This window comes from Bacillus rossius, chromosome 2 (genome assembly GCF_032445375.1).
Source record: "Bacillus rossius redtenbacheri isolate Brsri chromosome 2, Brsri_v3, whole genome shotgun sequence".
Lineage (NCBI taxonomy): Eukaryota > Metazoa > Arthropoda > Insecta > Phasmatodea > Bacillidae > Bacillus > Bacillus rossius.
The window spans coordinates 104,528,939-104,545,189 of NC_086331.1; the positions used below are offsets into that span (position 1 = coordinate 104,528,939).

At 39.1% G+C, this 16,251-nt stretch overlaps 1 protein-coding gene across 3 annotated transcripts in view; it reads right to left on the reverse strand.

The window, feature by feature from the left end:
- Window positions 1-1,408: 1,408 nt before the first annotated feature.
- LOC134529546 (potassium voltage-gated channel unc-103) overlaps window positions 1,409-16,251 on the reverse strand; it is a 408,698-nt gene continuing 393,855 nt past the window's right edge. For all 3 annotated transcript variants that reach the window (XM_063363748.1, XM_063363750.1, XM_063363749.1), the window contains 3 exons: window positions 11,375-11,618; window positions 6,957-7,094; window positions 1,409-3,298 (listed from right to left, as the gene is read on the reverse strand). In XM_063363748.1, the coding sequence (XP_063219818.1) occupies window positions 3,230-3,298; window positions 6,957-7,094; window positions 11,375-11,618 (451 nt within the window). In that variant the 3' untranslated portion in view covers window positions 1,409-3,229. The remainder of the gene's footprint in view (window positions 3,299-6,956; window positions 7,095-11,374; window positions 11,619-16,251) is intronic.

Sequence of the window (16,251 nt, forward strand, 5' to 3'; positions counted from 1 at the left end):
ACAGAAAAAATGGCACATAGAGAAAAATAGTTGATTTTTTACATAAATATTATGACTGTTAGTAAGTAGCATTCGTCTTTAAAAACTTTATATTTTAAGTGTATTATTAATAAATCAATTAAAATGATTTTCCCCCAAAATGCTATTAAACTCAGGTTTCTAAGGTGTTTAAAATACCCTAATTTTTACCGTTTTAATGAATTATATACTGAGAAAAAAGTGTTTTAAGACGAAGTTTATATCGTATACGAAAGGTTAATCCAAATCTGTATACCACATGATTTTATGTTTTCAAGAACATGCTATATAACATACATACAAATTTGCCTTAAAGTTCATAAGAGCCATTAAATAAGTAGAACATACATTTTATGAGAAATTAAATACGGTTTTATTATAATTATTTTTGTAAATCATTGGCTAAACTCAAAATAATAGTAGCAAAGATATTAAGGATACTACCCATTAAAGCTCTGCTTCACAACCCATTCTGGTTGTTTCATTTTCTTGTCGTAACTGTTATTTGACGGCTAAAGGCTGTTTATGTCAATTCAACACGATAGCTGTCTTATGCATTATGATTCGTCTCAAATTTTCTCAACACGCCCATACCGAGTATGATCTCACAGTGGCGGAAAGTCATGCAAACGCCCATGACTTGCATGACGTTTAAGAACATCTGGTGAAAAAATTCCTTAAGAAACAAAAAATGCAAGAGGGTTAAACAATTTTTTTGAATTAACAGCAATGACCAGGAGCGTACGCAGAATTTCATTTGGTGGTGGTGGGGGAATAGAACCTCTTCCCCCATGTTTGCTTTCCTTTTGTTGGTGGGAATGCTATATTTTTTAAGACACTCGTTTACTGGTCATTGCCCCTGGCAATGACAAGAATATGAATGAACGAAATCGGAGAGGCAGCCTTAAGGCTTGGTATACGCGCCATGTTGATTAGATTTTATTGTTTTTGTTTTTTTTTTTGTCATTTCGTTTATTTAACGGCCAATTTTTTAAATTTTAACCCAATAGCTCTTTCGCATTTGTTTTTCTACCGCAAATACTTTGAACAGATTTTCACGTGGGTGTGAACAGGCGTGCAAGTATTATTAATGATCATCACTTAGTGCTTTTTTTACTCCTATGTTATTACAATAAGTTAATAAATGTTGAAAATATTTGTGAAAGAAAGACAAATGCAAAGGAAGTATCAAGTTAAAATTGTAGAAATAAATTCAAACAAAAGTAATGGCGAATGAAGAAGTAAAATCAACATGGCGTGTGAGATCGACCTTAAGTCTTTATACTTGATCGCGTGATTGAAAACTCTATATTCACCACAACCCATATATATATATATATATATATATATATATATATAATTTACAAAACATTATCAATCATACTGTAAATGCAAGTAGATTATATCTTGCTAGTGACCAGCTCTCACTCTCGTAACAACTGCTGTCGTGATAGTAGACTTCCGATAGTCCGGCATCCAACGGTCATGAGTGCCCGGTGATTCGGCATAAACGAGGAATGTACCAAGCGAACTTAAGCTGAAAACCTATAATTTTTAGCTAAGGTCGGAAACGCATTAAATGTACGCACATAAGAAGTAGTCGGGAGTGCTTTGCCTTGCCTGAATTAGTCGGGAGTGCTCTGCCTTGCTTGAATTAGTTGGGGGTGCTCTGACTGGCTTGGATTAGTCGGGAGTGCTCTGCCTTGCCTGGATTAGTCTGTAGTGCTCTGCCTTGCTTGAATTAGTCGGGAGTGCTCTGCCTTGCTTGAATTAGTCGGGAGTGCTCTGCCCTGCCTGGATTAGTCTGTGGTGCTCTGCCTTGCCTGGATTAATCGGGAGTGGTCGGCGCGCTTCTCGTTTTCATATCTTATTTTAAATCTCGTTTCTTAAACATTCTACGTAGTCTTTGGCAGAAAAATAATTTTGGCCTGTATTTGTTGAATGTTTATCCCTGTGTTCCTGTTAGACAATCTTTGCATCTGAACATCATCTTACAGACGCATTTTGCTCTACAACTTAGCGTTCAGCGATTGCTGGAGGTACCACCCGATAATGTGGCACCTGCAAAGCCCTTAATGTGTCGAATTATCTGAAGTCTTCTGCAAATATCATGTTATCAAAGTGTTATGGCTGGATGAGGGAAATTTGCCAGCATAACCCGTTCATTCACAAAATCACCTTAACACAAACCAGACACTTTAGGACTTTTCTCGAATGATTGAATAATGGTTTTAAAAGAAAATATATCATTAATTTGCATGGAACATTAAGTAAATTAATAAAAAATGTATTTTTCCCCATAAGTGAAAAGCCAGTAATACAGCAACTTATCATAGATGTTTGTTATTTTGTTTATTTTCATAAATACATGATTCATAGAGCAAAGTTGTCATAAAGTAAAGGAAAACTTCGTGATATTTTATTCGGAAACAAGGTGGCATTTAGATTAACTGTAACAAACATAACAATATATTCACAAAATATTTACTGCAGTGGAAAATTCGTATTCACTAATCGAATAAAAACCTTTAAATATCACGAGTTTTGCTTTTAACACCTTGACTCCACACATTTTCAATGTTTGAAATGCTGTTGATATTTAACAGTCCAAAAATGATTCACGTTCACAGCATTTTTTTTATCACAAATGCATCTTAAGAGCAATAATACTGCTATATGTATGCAAGTAAAATATTTAAATCAATAACATATATAAAAATTGAAAATAATTTCATTACTTAGGTAATTCATACAAAAATTATATACATACTAGATAAGACAAGAAAGAAATGAAACTATGTATCCACGTCTTTACTATGCTCTAACTACCCCAAAAAAATATTTGATCATAATGTGTGAAACAATTAAAAATATATTGAGCATATAATTTTTCTAATACATCTATCATCTTCAATGCACAATTAATTTACATAAATAAATTTAATTCAAAATATTACAAAATAAATAACAGATGTGTCTAAATAGTAACATTTATAAATTTTTACTCTATACTGATGATAAAACAATACAAGCATCGGCGCATTTATTATAGATTGCAGAAAGCATACAAAAACATGCAAGATGAGGTGATTGTGATTTAAATAACATTTTCTTATAGAAATCAGTATGTTCATATATATATAGATAAAGTGGAAGCAATTTGTGCAAGTGAATGTGATTTATAAAACAGTAGAACATCTAAGCAGTTCCACTAAACGTCTGAAGACTTATTCCCTCGAGGAGACGTCTTTGTTTGGTAACTACTGCCGCTGGGAGTGTCCTGAAACATGGGTGACACCAGGATATTAGATAAAATCACATCATCCTGCCACTAAAAAAACATATAAATACACTAAAGTTATAAAAATTAAGCTCATTTAACCTGATGAAACAAAAAGAAAGCAAACCCCTAAAATTTACAAATATTTTTCCATTCCTTACATGTTGGTCGTTGTAAACGCCATCAAACTATATATAAATAAGTATCAAGTGGCGGATAAAGAATTATTTTTTTGATTGAGGAGGCGGGGGGAAATAAAAAATTAATAAATTAGAACACGTGTAAAAAACTCACAGTACTATTGACATTACTAACACACTGACATACGGGCCTACAGTAGAGTCGTAGGCAACGCGACTTCTCGCGCAGTAGGAATTGCAGGTGTTGCAACAGCCCACCCTGCATCGCCCAAAATAACATACTGTCTTCACTGATAATTTGCAATTTTTTTCCTAACTTTATGGTGGGGGGGATGTATACATCACCCCTATCCCCCCACCACAGTGTCCGCCACTGTACGTCTCGTCGGGTCGTTACCACAACGCCGAACGTACAATAACGCCGAAAACCATAACGCCGAATGCCAAATTACCCGCAACGCCGACAGCTAGAAAACTGCTGTGTACCACAACGCCGAAATACAGTAACGCCGAAAAATGTTGCTGCGGGGAGGAGGGGCCACAGGAGCAAAATGAAAAACAACTGAATGAATTTGTGTGTGTTTCTTAAATTTATCTTAACGCCGAAATACCACAACCTAACCTAACCTAGGCTAGCCTAACCTAGCCTAACCTAACCTAACATTACCTAACCTAACCTTTGTGGCAGTCCTGCAATGACATTTTTTGGCGTTAATGTATTTCGGCGTTGTGGTACACTGCAGTTTTCTAGCTGTCGGCGTTGTAGTCAATTTGGCATTCGGCGTTATGGTTTTCGGCGTTGTGGTATTTCGGCGTTGTGGTGCGTCCCCCGTCTCGTCGACAACCAGGTGATCAGACCCAGACACGCGCTGTACCAGTCAGGGAACCTGCCGGAGCATTCAACTGCGGCCTGTTGGGGTGACCCAGGTACTAGGCCAGGGTACGAACCCCTCCCTTCCAGGATTTAAAAAACAGTGAAGACAGACACAGCCAATTGTAGCAACTAAGCTACAAAAAGTTACAGACGGATTATTCTGAAAGAATTATTGTATTCCTTAGTGGGCTACAATAATGTATTTCCCCAATTATAAACACAAGCACGAGTGTTATTGTAAGCATGTCTTTCATACAAACTTGTGTTTCATGTACTTTTAACAAAATTTAAAAAAAAAAATCACTAAAGATAAAAAAAAAACAATGGCACGAAAGACAAAATGTAAAATTTTCAGTACCTTTTCTGAAGCTAAATATTCACTTAAATTTCTATGAGTAAACATCGGAGTTTTAAAAGTTTACAATTCCCTGATATTTTAGAGTGCCACGCAATTTTTCTTTTAAAATTTTATCATAAAGGAATTGTACTGAAAAAATCGAATAAAGGTCGCACTAAACCCCCTCCTTCACACGGTCATGAGTGACATTGTGGAGGTCACCCCTGGGCACCTCCAAGGCTAGGACAGTGTCTCTCTCTACTTCGCTACGACGCAGGTGCGTCACCAGTCTGTAAGGGCGTAGCCTGGATTACACCTACAATCTTAGGCTGCAGGTTCATCACGACAAAACAAGTTAAGACCATCTACACGACTTATGGTATAAAGCGCTTCCCAAGGCTGAACAACATTATTGTTCTAAACAACAGATACATTATTTTAGATGGAACACTGAGTGTTTTGGTTTTGTTTAATTGAACGAAGTTCCACAACCACCGTGAATTTTGTCTTTGTAGCAAAACTATTTCGTTCAAATAATTACAGGTAACACCTTAATTTTCAAATTATTTTTGAAGCGTGTTACTACTCCGAATTATTTCCATTTATTAACATTGCTACAGCAAAAGAAAATCCGTGGTGGTTGCATAACTTCAATTCAATTAAACGTAATTCAGACGCTCGGTGATCAACCTTGAATACTTTCTCAATCATTTACATTAAAAATGAATGTTCAGCTCCAACTTGAAACACGTGGGAAGAACTTTGGAACGTTAGTCGTGTGCATGGCGTCGGCGCCTCCTCTCACTTCAACTCGCACATTCACCCGTGACTCGCCAACTTCCCGTCCTTTGTTTTTGTATTAGGCGTTCTTGGTTTCTTACAAAAAAGATATCTTAGAGGTGTTGGTTATATTATAGTTTGTTGTGGTCAATACTAGTATGTTTTGCTCAAAGCCATTACTGTACAAGTAAAAAAAACAAACAAATTAACGTGTTTTCAGAATAGCATTTTTGCACTCTCTTACACACACTTTTGCACACACTTGATCTCACTTTTTCACTCAATTGCACACACATTTGCCCACACTTTTGCATATACTTGCACACACTTCCACTCACTTTTGCACACACTTGAACATACATTTGCACACACTTGCACATGCTTTTGCACAGACTTGCATTCGCTTTGCATAAATTTTCACACACTTACACACACTTTTGCACACAATTGCACACACTTTTGCACACTTTCACACACACTTGCACATACATTTTCACACACTTGCACACACTTTTTTTTTTGCTTTGTTTGCGTGCGCTGCACCAGAACTCGGCGTTCTTGTCACCGGAAGCTAGTGTAACTATAACACCTGCACCGGGCGCCGCACATGCCTCAACTCCTGGTGTAACAGGAACAGGAGGTGCCAATGGGTGGGGATATTAACTCAATACCGGGTTTCATATCTAGCTTTTTGACTAATGTTATTACATGTGGGCGAAAATGTCATGGGTAAAAAATTGAAATAAATGCGAGAAAACAATATAACAAACACATTCAAGCAAAGTTTTAGTATTTTATCCATACTGTTTTTCATATGAATATATTCACATTTTGATATCTTTTAAACGTACATGTATGCATTAAATGAAATAATATTTGAAACTAGTACAGATATTTTGACACATTTTGACAAAACTGATTCCTTGCATAAGATTTTGTGCGATTAAGTGGTATAGGTCCCCCCTCCTCTAAATAGCAACTATAGTAGTGCTACAGCGCGTCTCACTCTTAGCTTGCAGTACAGAGCAAATGGCACCCACTGTTATCAGGTTGACACTGCCTGGCTTATTAACATTTAAAAGTATTATTTTGTATACGATCAATAATCACAAGTTTTCGAAAACTTTTTTAATAGTTGATTTTTTAAAAGCCATAAAATAGTGTTATATTGACAGTATTATAACAGTTGAGGTCATTCTGAATGAAAAAAAAATCGATGTTTTACGCCAATTATTTGACGGTAGAAACTATTTGTAGAAGTCAGGCACAATTAATCAAATATGCTCGAAAACCGAGCCACAGATTTTTAAAATAATTTTTTTTTTTCCAAACAACGGTTTGAACAAAGGTGACATTTCTTGGAAGTAAAACGTGAATATTATAAGATGACGCTGAGAGTAATTTTTTTTTTGTTCGAATTCCTCATTCCAAATGTTCCTCTAGAAAAGACGTTGTTCGGGATGTGCCTGTGCAGTTGGGTGCGCTCCGTGGCAAGCCAAGCGCGAGACGCTGAGGCGGCTGAGGTACCGGGGCTTGGTCCAGCTCGTCCAAGGACTCAAGCCGCGCGATGGGCGCCTCCTGCCGCGCCGACTGCCAGCTGCCCGCCTCGTCCCTGGCCGCCGCCCGCCCGCCCCAGGCGTAGCCGGCGTCCGGCGACCTGCGCATCTGTCCCCAACAACGCCACGTGCCAACGTTACAAACCACTCCCGCTGTTCACATTCTGCCACCATGTTACATACTAACAAACTGTTTTTTTTTTTTCGTTGTTGTTGTAAAAAATAAAACTGTGTGCTGGCCTGGAATATTAGCTGTTAGGCATTTTACATGCAAATTATTTTATATACCTAATAATTATAGCAACATTCGTTGAACTGCAACGCTGTATCCTCTGGCATGTGGCGGCACCTAGAAACCACTCTGGTTCCTTCTCGTGAGCTAAGGAGCGTGCCAGCCGCTGAGAGCGGGTGGTATGGCTAGATTTGAGTAGTTAGGGGGGGGTTCCAAGCCTCCCACAGACAATGTTGATTCAATGTTAAAAATGCCCGACAGCAAAATTTCAATTATGCAATGTTGTAACAGCCGCCATATTGAAAATCCGTAATTATTATCTTAATTTAGGAGGAAAATTTAAAAAAATTATAAAAAATTTAACTATTCAAAATTTAATAAAATATTATTAAAAAACGCTTTTACGTCACGGAGTTCTCGGTTCGAATCCTGTGAGGGCAAAAAATAAAAATGGCGAACGATCCTTCCTCTAAGGAAGCCGCCGGCAGACTGACATCCCACCACTAATGCCAAGGTTAATATATGGCCAGCTAGTATGATGTCATGTCAGCCATCTTGTTTTCATCTGCGCTTTTTAGCATTTTTCCCGATTTTCTAGCATTAAAAAATACGGGTTTTTAAGTAACGATAATTGCAATGGTGACATCATAATTAAAAATGGCGGAAAGCTCTAGAAAACAAAATGTCGAGATTCAAAATGGGTGAAAGTTCTAGAAAACAAAATGGCGGATCCACTATGGCCGCCAGGGTCAAGGTCAAAGGTCAAGGACAAGGTCATCCTATATGGCTGCCGTGACGTCAGAGCAATCGGTCATTTACCCCATCCACAATCCACAGCCTGAAGCCTGGCGTAGGAGCCCCTTTAATACACTACTCGAACCAATTTTAATTAATCATTGTAGAGTTTTTCATTGAGAAAATTAGTTTTAGGCTTTTATAAATTAATCAGAATTATTAATTTTATTTCCCCCAGAATTAGCTCATTTCGGTTTTTACAGGGTTTTTTGAAAACCAAATTTGGAGAGAAATTTGCGCCAAGAAGCCTGGTACGGTACTGCGAGTCAGTGAAAGTTGACCGGGTCCGAAGCTGTGACGCGGCGGCACCCGAGTGCGGTCAGTGAATCTAGCCACCAACTCTTGGGAACATCGTGGAACAAAGTGAGGCCCAGTGAGCAGTAACAACTGTATCAAATGTTCTGGAAGAAACCGAACAGCAGGCTCAGGAGTTAGCTGTTGTTATGATTCAGTAGTCGGCAGTGTCTGCGGTAAGTCGGACAGCGTCACTTAGGAGGATGAAGCCTGTCTCAAGTGTTAGTCGGCGTCGCTGAAGCAGTTGGTCAGTCAGTCCGTTTGAGAGTCAACTATCTAACACAGAGGTAGCGGTTTGGAGTCCGGCGACAGCGAGTCGAGCGAGTAACTCGCGGTCCAGCGAGAGAAGCATAATTGCGCTCACAGTACTGTCAGCAGCCACTTCATGTAGACCCGGGGGAAGTCAGAGCGCAGCTAGCGATCAGCGATGTCCCAGAGTGAGCGCCGAGTCGGCAGTAGATTTCGGTGACCGACTCGAAGAGTCAGCACGGCGAGTCTCTTCACGCTATGCTGAGACTACTCCATGGAAGAAGTATCGGCACGCCGGGCGAGTGACTACTCGCGGAGCGAGCAAAACCATCAGCCCAAGGAATGAGAAAGAGTCATGGAGGTGTTCCACGACGGGGCTAAAAGCTGCGCACATGAAGAAGGCGAGTCGAGATACTGCCCACGACGTCCGTCAGAGCTGATAACGCACCCCTTCTGTTCGTGGCAAGATTTCAAGGCGAGGAATATTCTTGATTAGACCACATTGGCTAGTGGTAAGTGGGTGGTCATCAGGAGGCGTGTAACCATTTTTTCAGGAGAGCAAAATTTGCGATTAACAAGTACACAGTAGCCGAAGAATTTATCATTTGATTTTGCAATTGCGCTGCAATAACTTGTAAATCACCTAATCAAGAATACATTTAATACAATTAACGATTTTGCCTAGACTTTGTTGTGAGATATTTATTTCTAACATTATAGGGATTGAACCCAAAGAACATAATAAGAAAAGCACAGTTTTTTATCTGTCAATTGTATTTATGGTCAAATTTTAAAGACAATTAATAATTTTATAATTATGTATTCACTATGAATGGTTTTCGATGTCGGTTGAAAGGGAGCATACGACTGCTAGTCAAAACTTGAAGTTTCAAGAAGATGCTGATATTATTATGTTGTATTATTGAAATAATAATGATCATTCTCTGGGTGTTCTGTATTGTTGTTAACGACCCCCTGCACATTCATTATTTTGTTGTGAACATCACACAATATGATAGATAAATAAATAAAGTCTGAAAACTTAACAAATTTTCGACAGTGATTAAATATATTAAATTTATTAAGTTAGGTATTTCACCAACATGAATAAATTATCAGTAGGTTTTGCAGAATTTAAACAGAAATGGGCTCTAATAAATTTAAAACAAATAAAATCATATACAGAGTTATTAAAACCAATTATAAAATAATATCATAGTTATTAATTCATTTTAAATCAAGAACAAAACCAAACACTGGGCAAAAGAGACAAGAGCTGAGCACGCTTGAGCAGATTGAGCAACTCGCCTGAGTGATATTAGATAGCTGTGTAAGGCTATCTGACACATGTAGAGGATGGCAGGGCTTCCTTGTACACACACACACAGACACAAGGAAACACAGACCAGCGAATAAACACTGGGGCGAAACGGACGAGAGAGCTTGAACACTTGTCTCAGTGAGATCTGATAGCTGTACTTGGCTATCTGACACATGTAGAGGATGGCAGGGCTTCCTTGTACACACACAGACTCAAGGGAACACAGACCAGCGAATAAACACTGGGGCGAAAGGGACGAGAGAGCTTGAACACTTGTCTCAGTGAGATCTGATAGCTGTACTTGGCTATCTGACACATGTAGAGGATGGCAGGGCTTCCTTGTACACACACACACAGACACAAGGAAACACAGACCAGCGAATAAACACTGGGGCGAAAGAGGCGAGGGAAGAGAGAGCTTGAGCACTTGTCTCAGTGAGATCTGATAGCTGTACTTGGCTATCTGACACATGTAGAGGATGGCAGGGCTTCCTTGTACACACACACAGACTCAAGGGAACACAGACCAGCGAAGAAACACTGGGGCGAAAGAGGCGAGGGAAGAGAGAGCTTGAGCACTTGTCTCAGTGAGATCTGATAGCTGTACTTGGCTATCTGACACATGTAGAGGATGGCAGGACTTCCTTGTACACACATAGACTCAAGGAAACACAGACCAGCGAAGAAACACTGGGGTTGAAGAGGCGAGGGACGAGAGAGCCTGAGCACTTGTCTCAGTGAGATCTGATAGCTGTACTTGACTATATGACACATGGAAAAGTTGGTAGGACTTACTTGTAAACACATAGACACAAGGAAACACAGACCAGCGAAGAAACACTGAGGCGAAAGATGCGAGGGACTAGAGAGCCTGAGCACTTGTCTCAGTGAGATCAGATAGCTGTACTTGGTTATCTGACACATGGAGAGTATATTAGGGATTCCTCGTTCACATATGGACACAGTGAAACACAGAGATGCAAGGAAACACTGCGGCGAGATAGGTGAGAAACAGGAGTGCTTGATCAGCTTGCCTGAGTAAGATCATAAAGTTGTGACTGATTTTCTGACACATGGAGTTGCTATTAAAATTTACTTGAACACTCGTAGACACACAGAAACAGCAACAGGCAAGGGAACGTTGTGGTGTGGAACAACAATTTTATAGCTGCTTTCCCGAACGAGATCAAATACCTGTGATTGGCAATTTGTAACATGAAGAGGCTAGTAGAAACTCCTAGTACACACATAGATTCGGAAACACAGACAGGAAAGGGAACATTTGGGCGAGAGAGGCGAGTGGTGAGTGACGAGTGACATGTTTGAGCAGCTAGCCTGAGTGGATTCAGGAGGCTATGACTGGCTTCCTGATGGATGGTGAGGCTGGTAGGGTATTCTTGTACACCCACAGACACACGGAAACACAGACAGGCAAGGGAACACTGGGGGCGAGAGAGAGGCGAGAGATGCGAGAGACGAGAATATTTGATCAGCTCGCCTGAGTGAGATCAGAGGGCTGTGACTGGCTGCGCTGTGGAATGCTCGCTGACGGATGGTGAGGCTGATAGGGACTCCTGGTACAAACATCGTGTGGTGATTGGTGAGGGACGGAGTGTTGAGTCTGTAACTTCGCCGGTGGCGCTGTTGGCTGTTGGTGAGGACCGGCGCTGGGTGCCGCGAGCCTGTGGTGCCCTGAAGTGTGGCTCACGCTGCTCTCGTAGCTATTTTCCGGGTCAGGTGGCCTGTGAAGAGGAGATGATGCCTCACTTAAATTCAGCTATGGAATCATTCTCTGAGAAAAACTACATTTATTTCATGTTATGTATAACTATATTTTTAAGAGCAAGCATTAATAGTGTACCTAAATAGTTGAGTTCTTATTTAAAATTTAAAAAAAGGGGGTTGTCTGTAAAGTCGGTTTACCGACGATAATTTTACGTGATAACGTCATAAGAAAACATTGATGAAAATAAACAATGGAAACCACATTAACTTTTCACTTCACTTTATAAACAGTTGACAACTCAGTTCACGTGTAGGTTGTGTGCTGCCGTCTCTCTTCCACTCAGACGCATCGGCCGATGGAGTGGAAGAGAGATAGATGCGTCACAAGCCGATCGTGCCTCTATATCACTTGTTCCACGCTCTCAATTGCACGCTCGGCTCAGGCGGAACGTGGTAATGAGTCATGCCTTTTCGTGCGTGCAGCCGGCGTTCATCGATTTATAAGACGTTATCACGTCAAAACCTGCTTACATACCCTTACTAATTATTTATTTTTTTATTCCTATTATTTGACCGTTTATCTTATTTTATAACGATAGCTTGACCGATTTTATGTTTCTTTTTCGAATTTTCTTAACAGATATGCAGCTGATAATTATCTCATAGCATTAAAAATTCACACAAATGTTTATAATTATGGTTACCTGCATTATCTTTTATAGCTCGAAAATTACTTTTGGAAGATAACTGTAAAAATTTATTGTGACCCAACAACAATAAATTAATATTAATTGCAAGAAAAATGAATAATTCGAAACTAAATTTAAGGATGAGCCTTAGGTATTCGAGGATTGTTTTGATCGTTAACTATGTCATTTTTCGGTATCCGTGTCTGTCGACTTTTATTTACTTTTAGAACAAAAACTTGACATGTGCGAACTTCAAAAAGACACCCTGATTTCGTAATTTCTCTGTCATTAAAATAAATCTTTTAAAATTCTAAAAATTATACAGAATATTTGTTCACGATAATTGCTTCCATTTGATCACTTTAATTAATCATACATATATTACACATTCAGTAAACACATGTATTAATATAAAAAAACCTTAGGTTATTTGAAAGCTCACCTAAAATACCAAGGGAGATTATTCCTTGTTAAAACTGAGGTTGAGTTTATGTAAGCCAATAAGAACCCAACTCAATTCCTAAGGAAAATATATTACCATAATAGTGTTATAAGCTACTGTGTTCTTCACTCAATTAACCAACTAGTATTAATTCCTCCACTTCGTCAAAACAATGAGTAGTAATGCACTCTTACTGAATAAATGATTTTATATGCAAAGTTATGTATACTTATTTACTTGTATTATTGTTTGAAACCTAATATAAAAATCACTTTTTGCAACTATCCATACTCCACAATTTCAGCGTATAAAGCATAAAATGTTACGGCGAAAACGTTCTAACCCAAGAAGTATGCTATGCTAAAAAAAATAAAATTTTTTTTTGCAGATTTTTTGTTCAACTAAAAAGAAATATAATTTGATGTAGAAAAATTCTAAATTTAGATTTGATTATGCACAATCCTCATAATATCCACTTACAGGATAAATTTGTTAATATATTTTCGTGTTATTTTCTAGTGAACAATCATCTGACAGGCGTCGTCGATGTTCGGAAATATCCTGTGTATTAAGATAAAGCATACTCAAGCTGTACCGCAAGTATGTGAATGCTGGGGTTATAAATGTCCAGTCATTTAAAACATCATAGGTCATAAAACTGCACTGATATGATTTTTGGGATGTTGTTAGGCTAGATACCAATTGTGTAAAACCAAGTTTGCAGCTTCAAAAGACTTGTGCTAACTGCGTGGTGACCGAAAACTCTCGGAAATGTTTCGCCTTTTTTTCTTCTTTTTTTTTCAGTTTTTGGCTTATAACTTCTAAAAGGTGCATCCTATGGAAAGAATCATCCTGTACAATTTTAAATTATACAAAATTTGCTACAATATGTGTGAAACTGCAGCTACATAGGTCCAAATAGTTTCGAGATAAAGCACATAAAATATTGGCAATTTTCCCCAAAAAGTTAGAAATTGTAGTTTTAGCAGTCTTCCGAGCAAAATATCGGCTAAAATACTTATCCTACGAGGAAAGTCATTGGTAACTAAGTTGTAAAGCAGTTATTTATATTTAATTTAAGTACAATAGGAACACTGCAGGACCAATATTTTACTCGTTATCAAGAAAAAACGAAAAATTTAGGAAATCGGATTTTTCAATAAATGTAGCCTGATGATTTGCAGGACAACTGTGAAGTTAAGAAAATCACAAGTCAGTGGAAAATGGTTTATATCATGCGAAATTAAAATATGTATAATTAATAAGAAGGTATAAATTTATCACAATTATATAAAAATTGTATAAAAGATATTTTGATAGTTTGGTGGACCTGGGGCAATAAATGATGAATGTGAAGTGATGGTGGGACCTTAGCTGACACCTGCGACATAAATACACAACACAATGTAAATAAGTATTTATTAAATTAAATGTGTAGTAAATTTTATAATAAATTACAAAGGAGGGTAGGTATGTAATATTAAGGTTACATTTGCACACTTAGCGAGACAGTTGTGATCTTTTGGAAGCCCAGGTTCGTCAGACGGCCCTTCTTGGTGCTCTGGAGACTCCTTTGTTGTCGGATTAGATCTCATACTAGATACTAATGGTAAAGGGTCGTCGACATAGTCTTCTTCATACGACACAGCTATGGCTAAGGGAGGAGTATTCAGATAGGTCTGCCCCTGACAAACTTTGTAGAGAGCAGAGTATTTCAGCTGTGCTATCTGGTAGGAGCAGCTTTCACCTCCGCACCCTTTCTGGCACTTCTTGCATAACAGTAATTTCAGAATGTTTGCAGCGCTGGTTCCTTTGTTGAGGTCATCGGTGTCAGCCCCTGCTGGCTCCTTGTCCACCCCCAGTTGGTGGGCTCTTTCTCTAACCCCAACAACTTCTGCACTTGGTGTTAGGTACTGTAGGAATGTTGGGCAGCAGCCTCTTCGGTTGGGGGCATAAGAGCGAGGTGGACTTTTGTATTGGTAGTAGATCAGACAAATATCCCATAATGCAGGGTGTGGAGAGCGTCATCTTCTCCACCACCATAGAGCGCCACGAGACATTTATTGCTAGCAAAGGCTATTTCCTCATGAGTGACATTATGGTTGAGAAACATGGTAACCGCATCAAGAAGGTCTGGCTGTTTTGGAAGGATGCCCAACAGCTTCGTTTTCTGTTGCTGGTAAAGGGCAGAGGTGGTGTCGCCACCAGTGAAGGTGTGAAGGAACAAATCTATTCTGGGGGAATGAGAGCGTTCCTCCAATAAATGATGTTGAAGAGAACTGCTCACAACCTGTTCCACCCCTGCCACTTTTTTGGAAGAAAACATTTTGTATGCTGGACCCCAATCCATTAAGGAGCACCAAGAGGTCAACATTATCTCCCACGATTATACGTGCTCGTTGTCCTCGATCTTTTCCAATGCTATCATTACAATGATAAAGTCCGCATCCTCTGGGGCTTGCTTCCTTTCGAACCCTTGTCTATCCAGTCCAGTGTAGATTAAGTTGATCAATCAGTGCCTGTTTTTTGGGTTGATCAGTAACATTTTTGGGGCACTTTTATCAGTGTCGATTCTTCAAATAGGATGTCGCTACCTGCTGAGGCTGTTTTAGGTCGTTGGCATAGTGTTTCGTTTTACACAGCCATTGGATTATTATGAGAAGGTCTATAGCAAACTGTATATTGTGCACCTTGACGGTAGCTGCTGCCAAAGTCTTTACTTTGTCTTTCCTTTTAAATGTAACATTTTCAAACCACTTTCCAATTATTTCTTTGACTCCATCATATCACATTTATCGTGCCATGTTGCAATTCACTTCAGGGCCTCCAACCAGCCCCTGCAGATCGACAGTACTTTTTCATTGGAAGGAAATGGTGTGTGGTCATGTAACCATAATTTTAGTTTAAACACATCATTAGAATCGCGTTCGATTCGAAAAGGCCTCATGTCAATGTGTTGGGCCATCATGGTACACGAGATGTCCCAAAAGAACTCAAGCCCATCACAGATATTAAGCATGTATACCATGCCTCCAGTCCAATGGGCGAGCACACTGATGGAGATTCCTCGGCCATGTGTTAGCCCCCTTTGGCTTTTCATCGATCTCATTAGCACTTGTTCTATCGTCAAGTCAGTCCAAAGACCCGACCAAAGTTGGTGGGATCGACAAATGGTTAATTCTCCTCCTGCTGTGAAAAAACGAAATTCTCTTGGATCCGTTTTCTTTTGCAAGTCGTTCATTTCCAGCACATAAAGATGCGCACTCTTTGCATACAGGAAATGCCTTGCCGATTGGAAGAAGGGGAGTATGCTCTTTATGGTCTCGAAGTGGAAGTTTCAATATCCCATACTCTCTGCTTGGATGAATCTTTTGATGAGCGTGGTCATTTTACACCCACAGTTTTGATGTGGGACTTTGTTTTTCGAATTGATCCATCGCAATTCTGAATTTGGCACACATAAGCCGAACAGTTATAATTTTATGCAGCATACAGTATCACACTTCTTTCGCTTGCTAG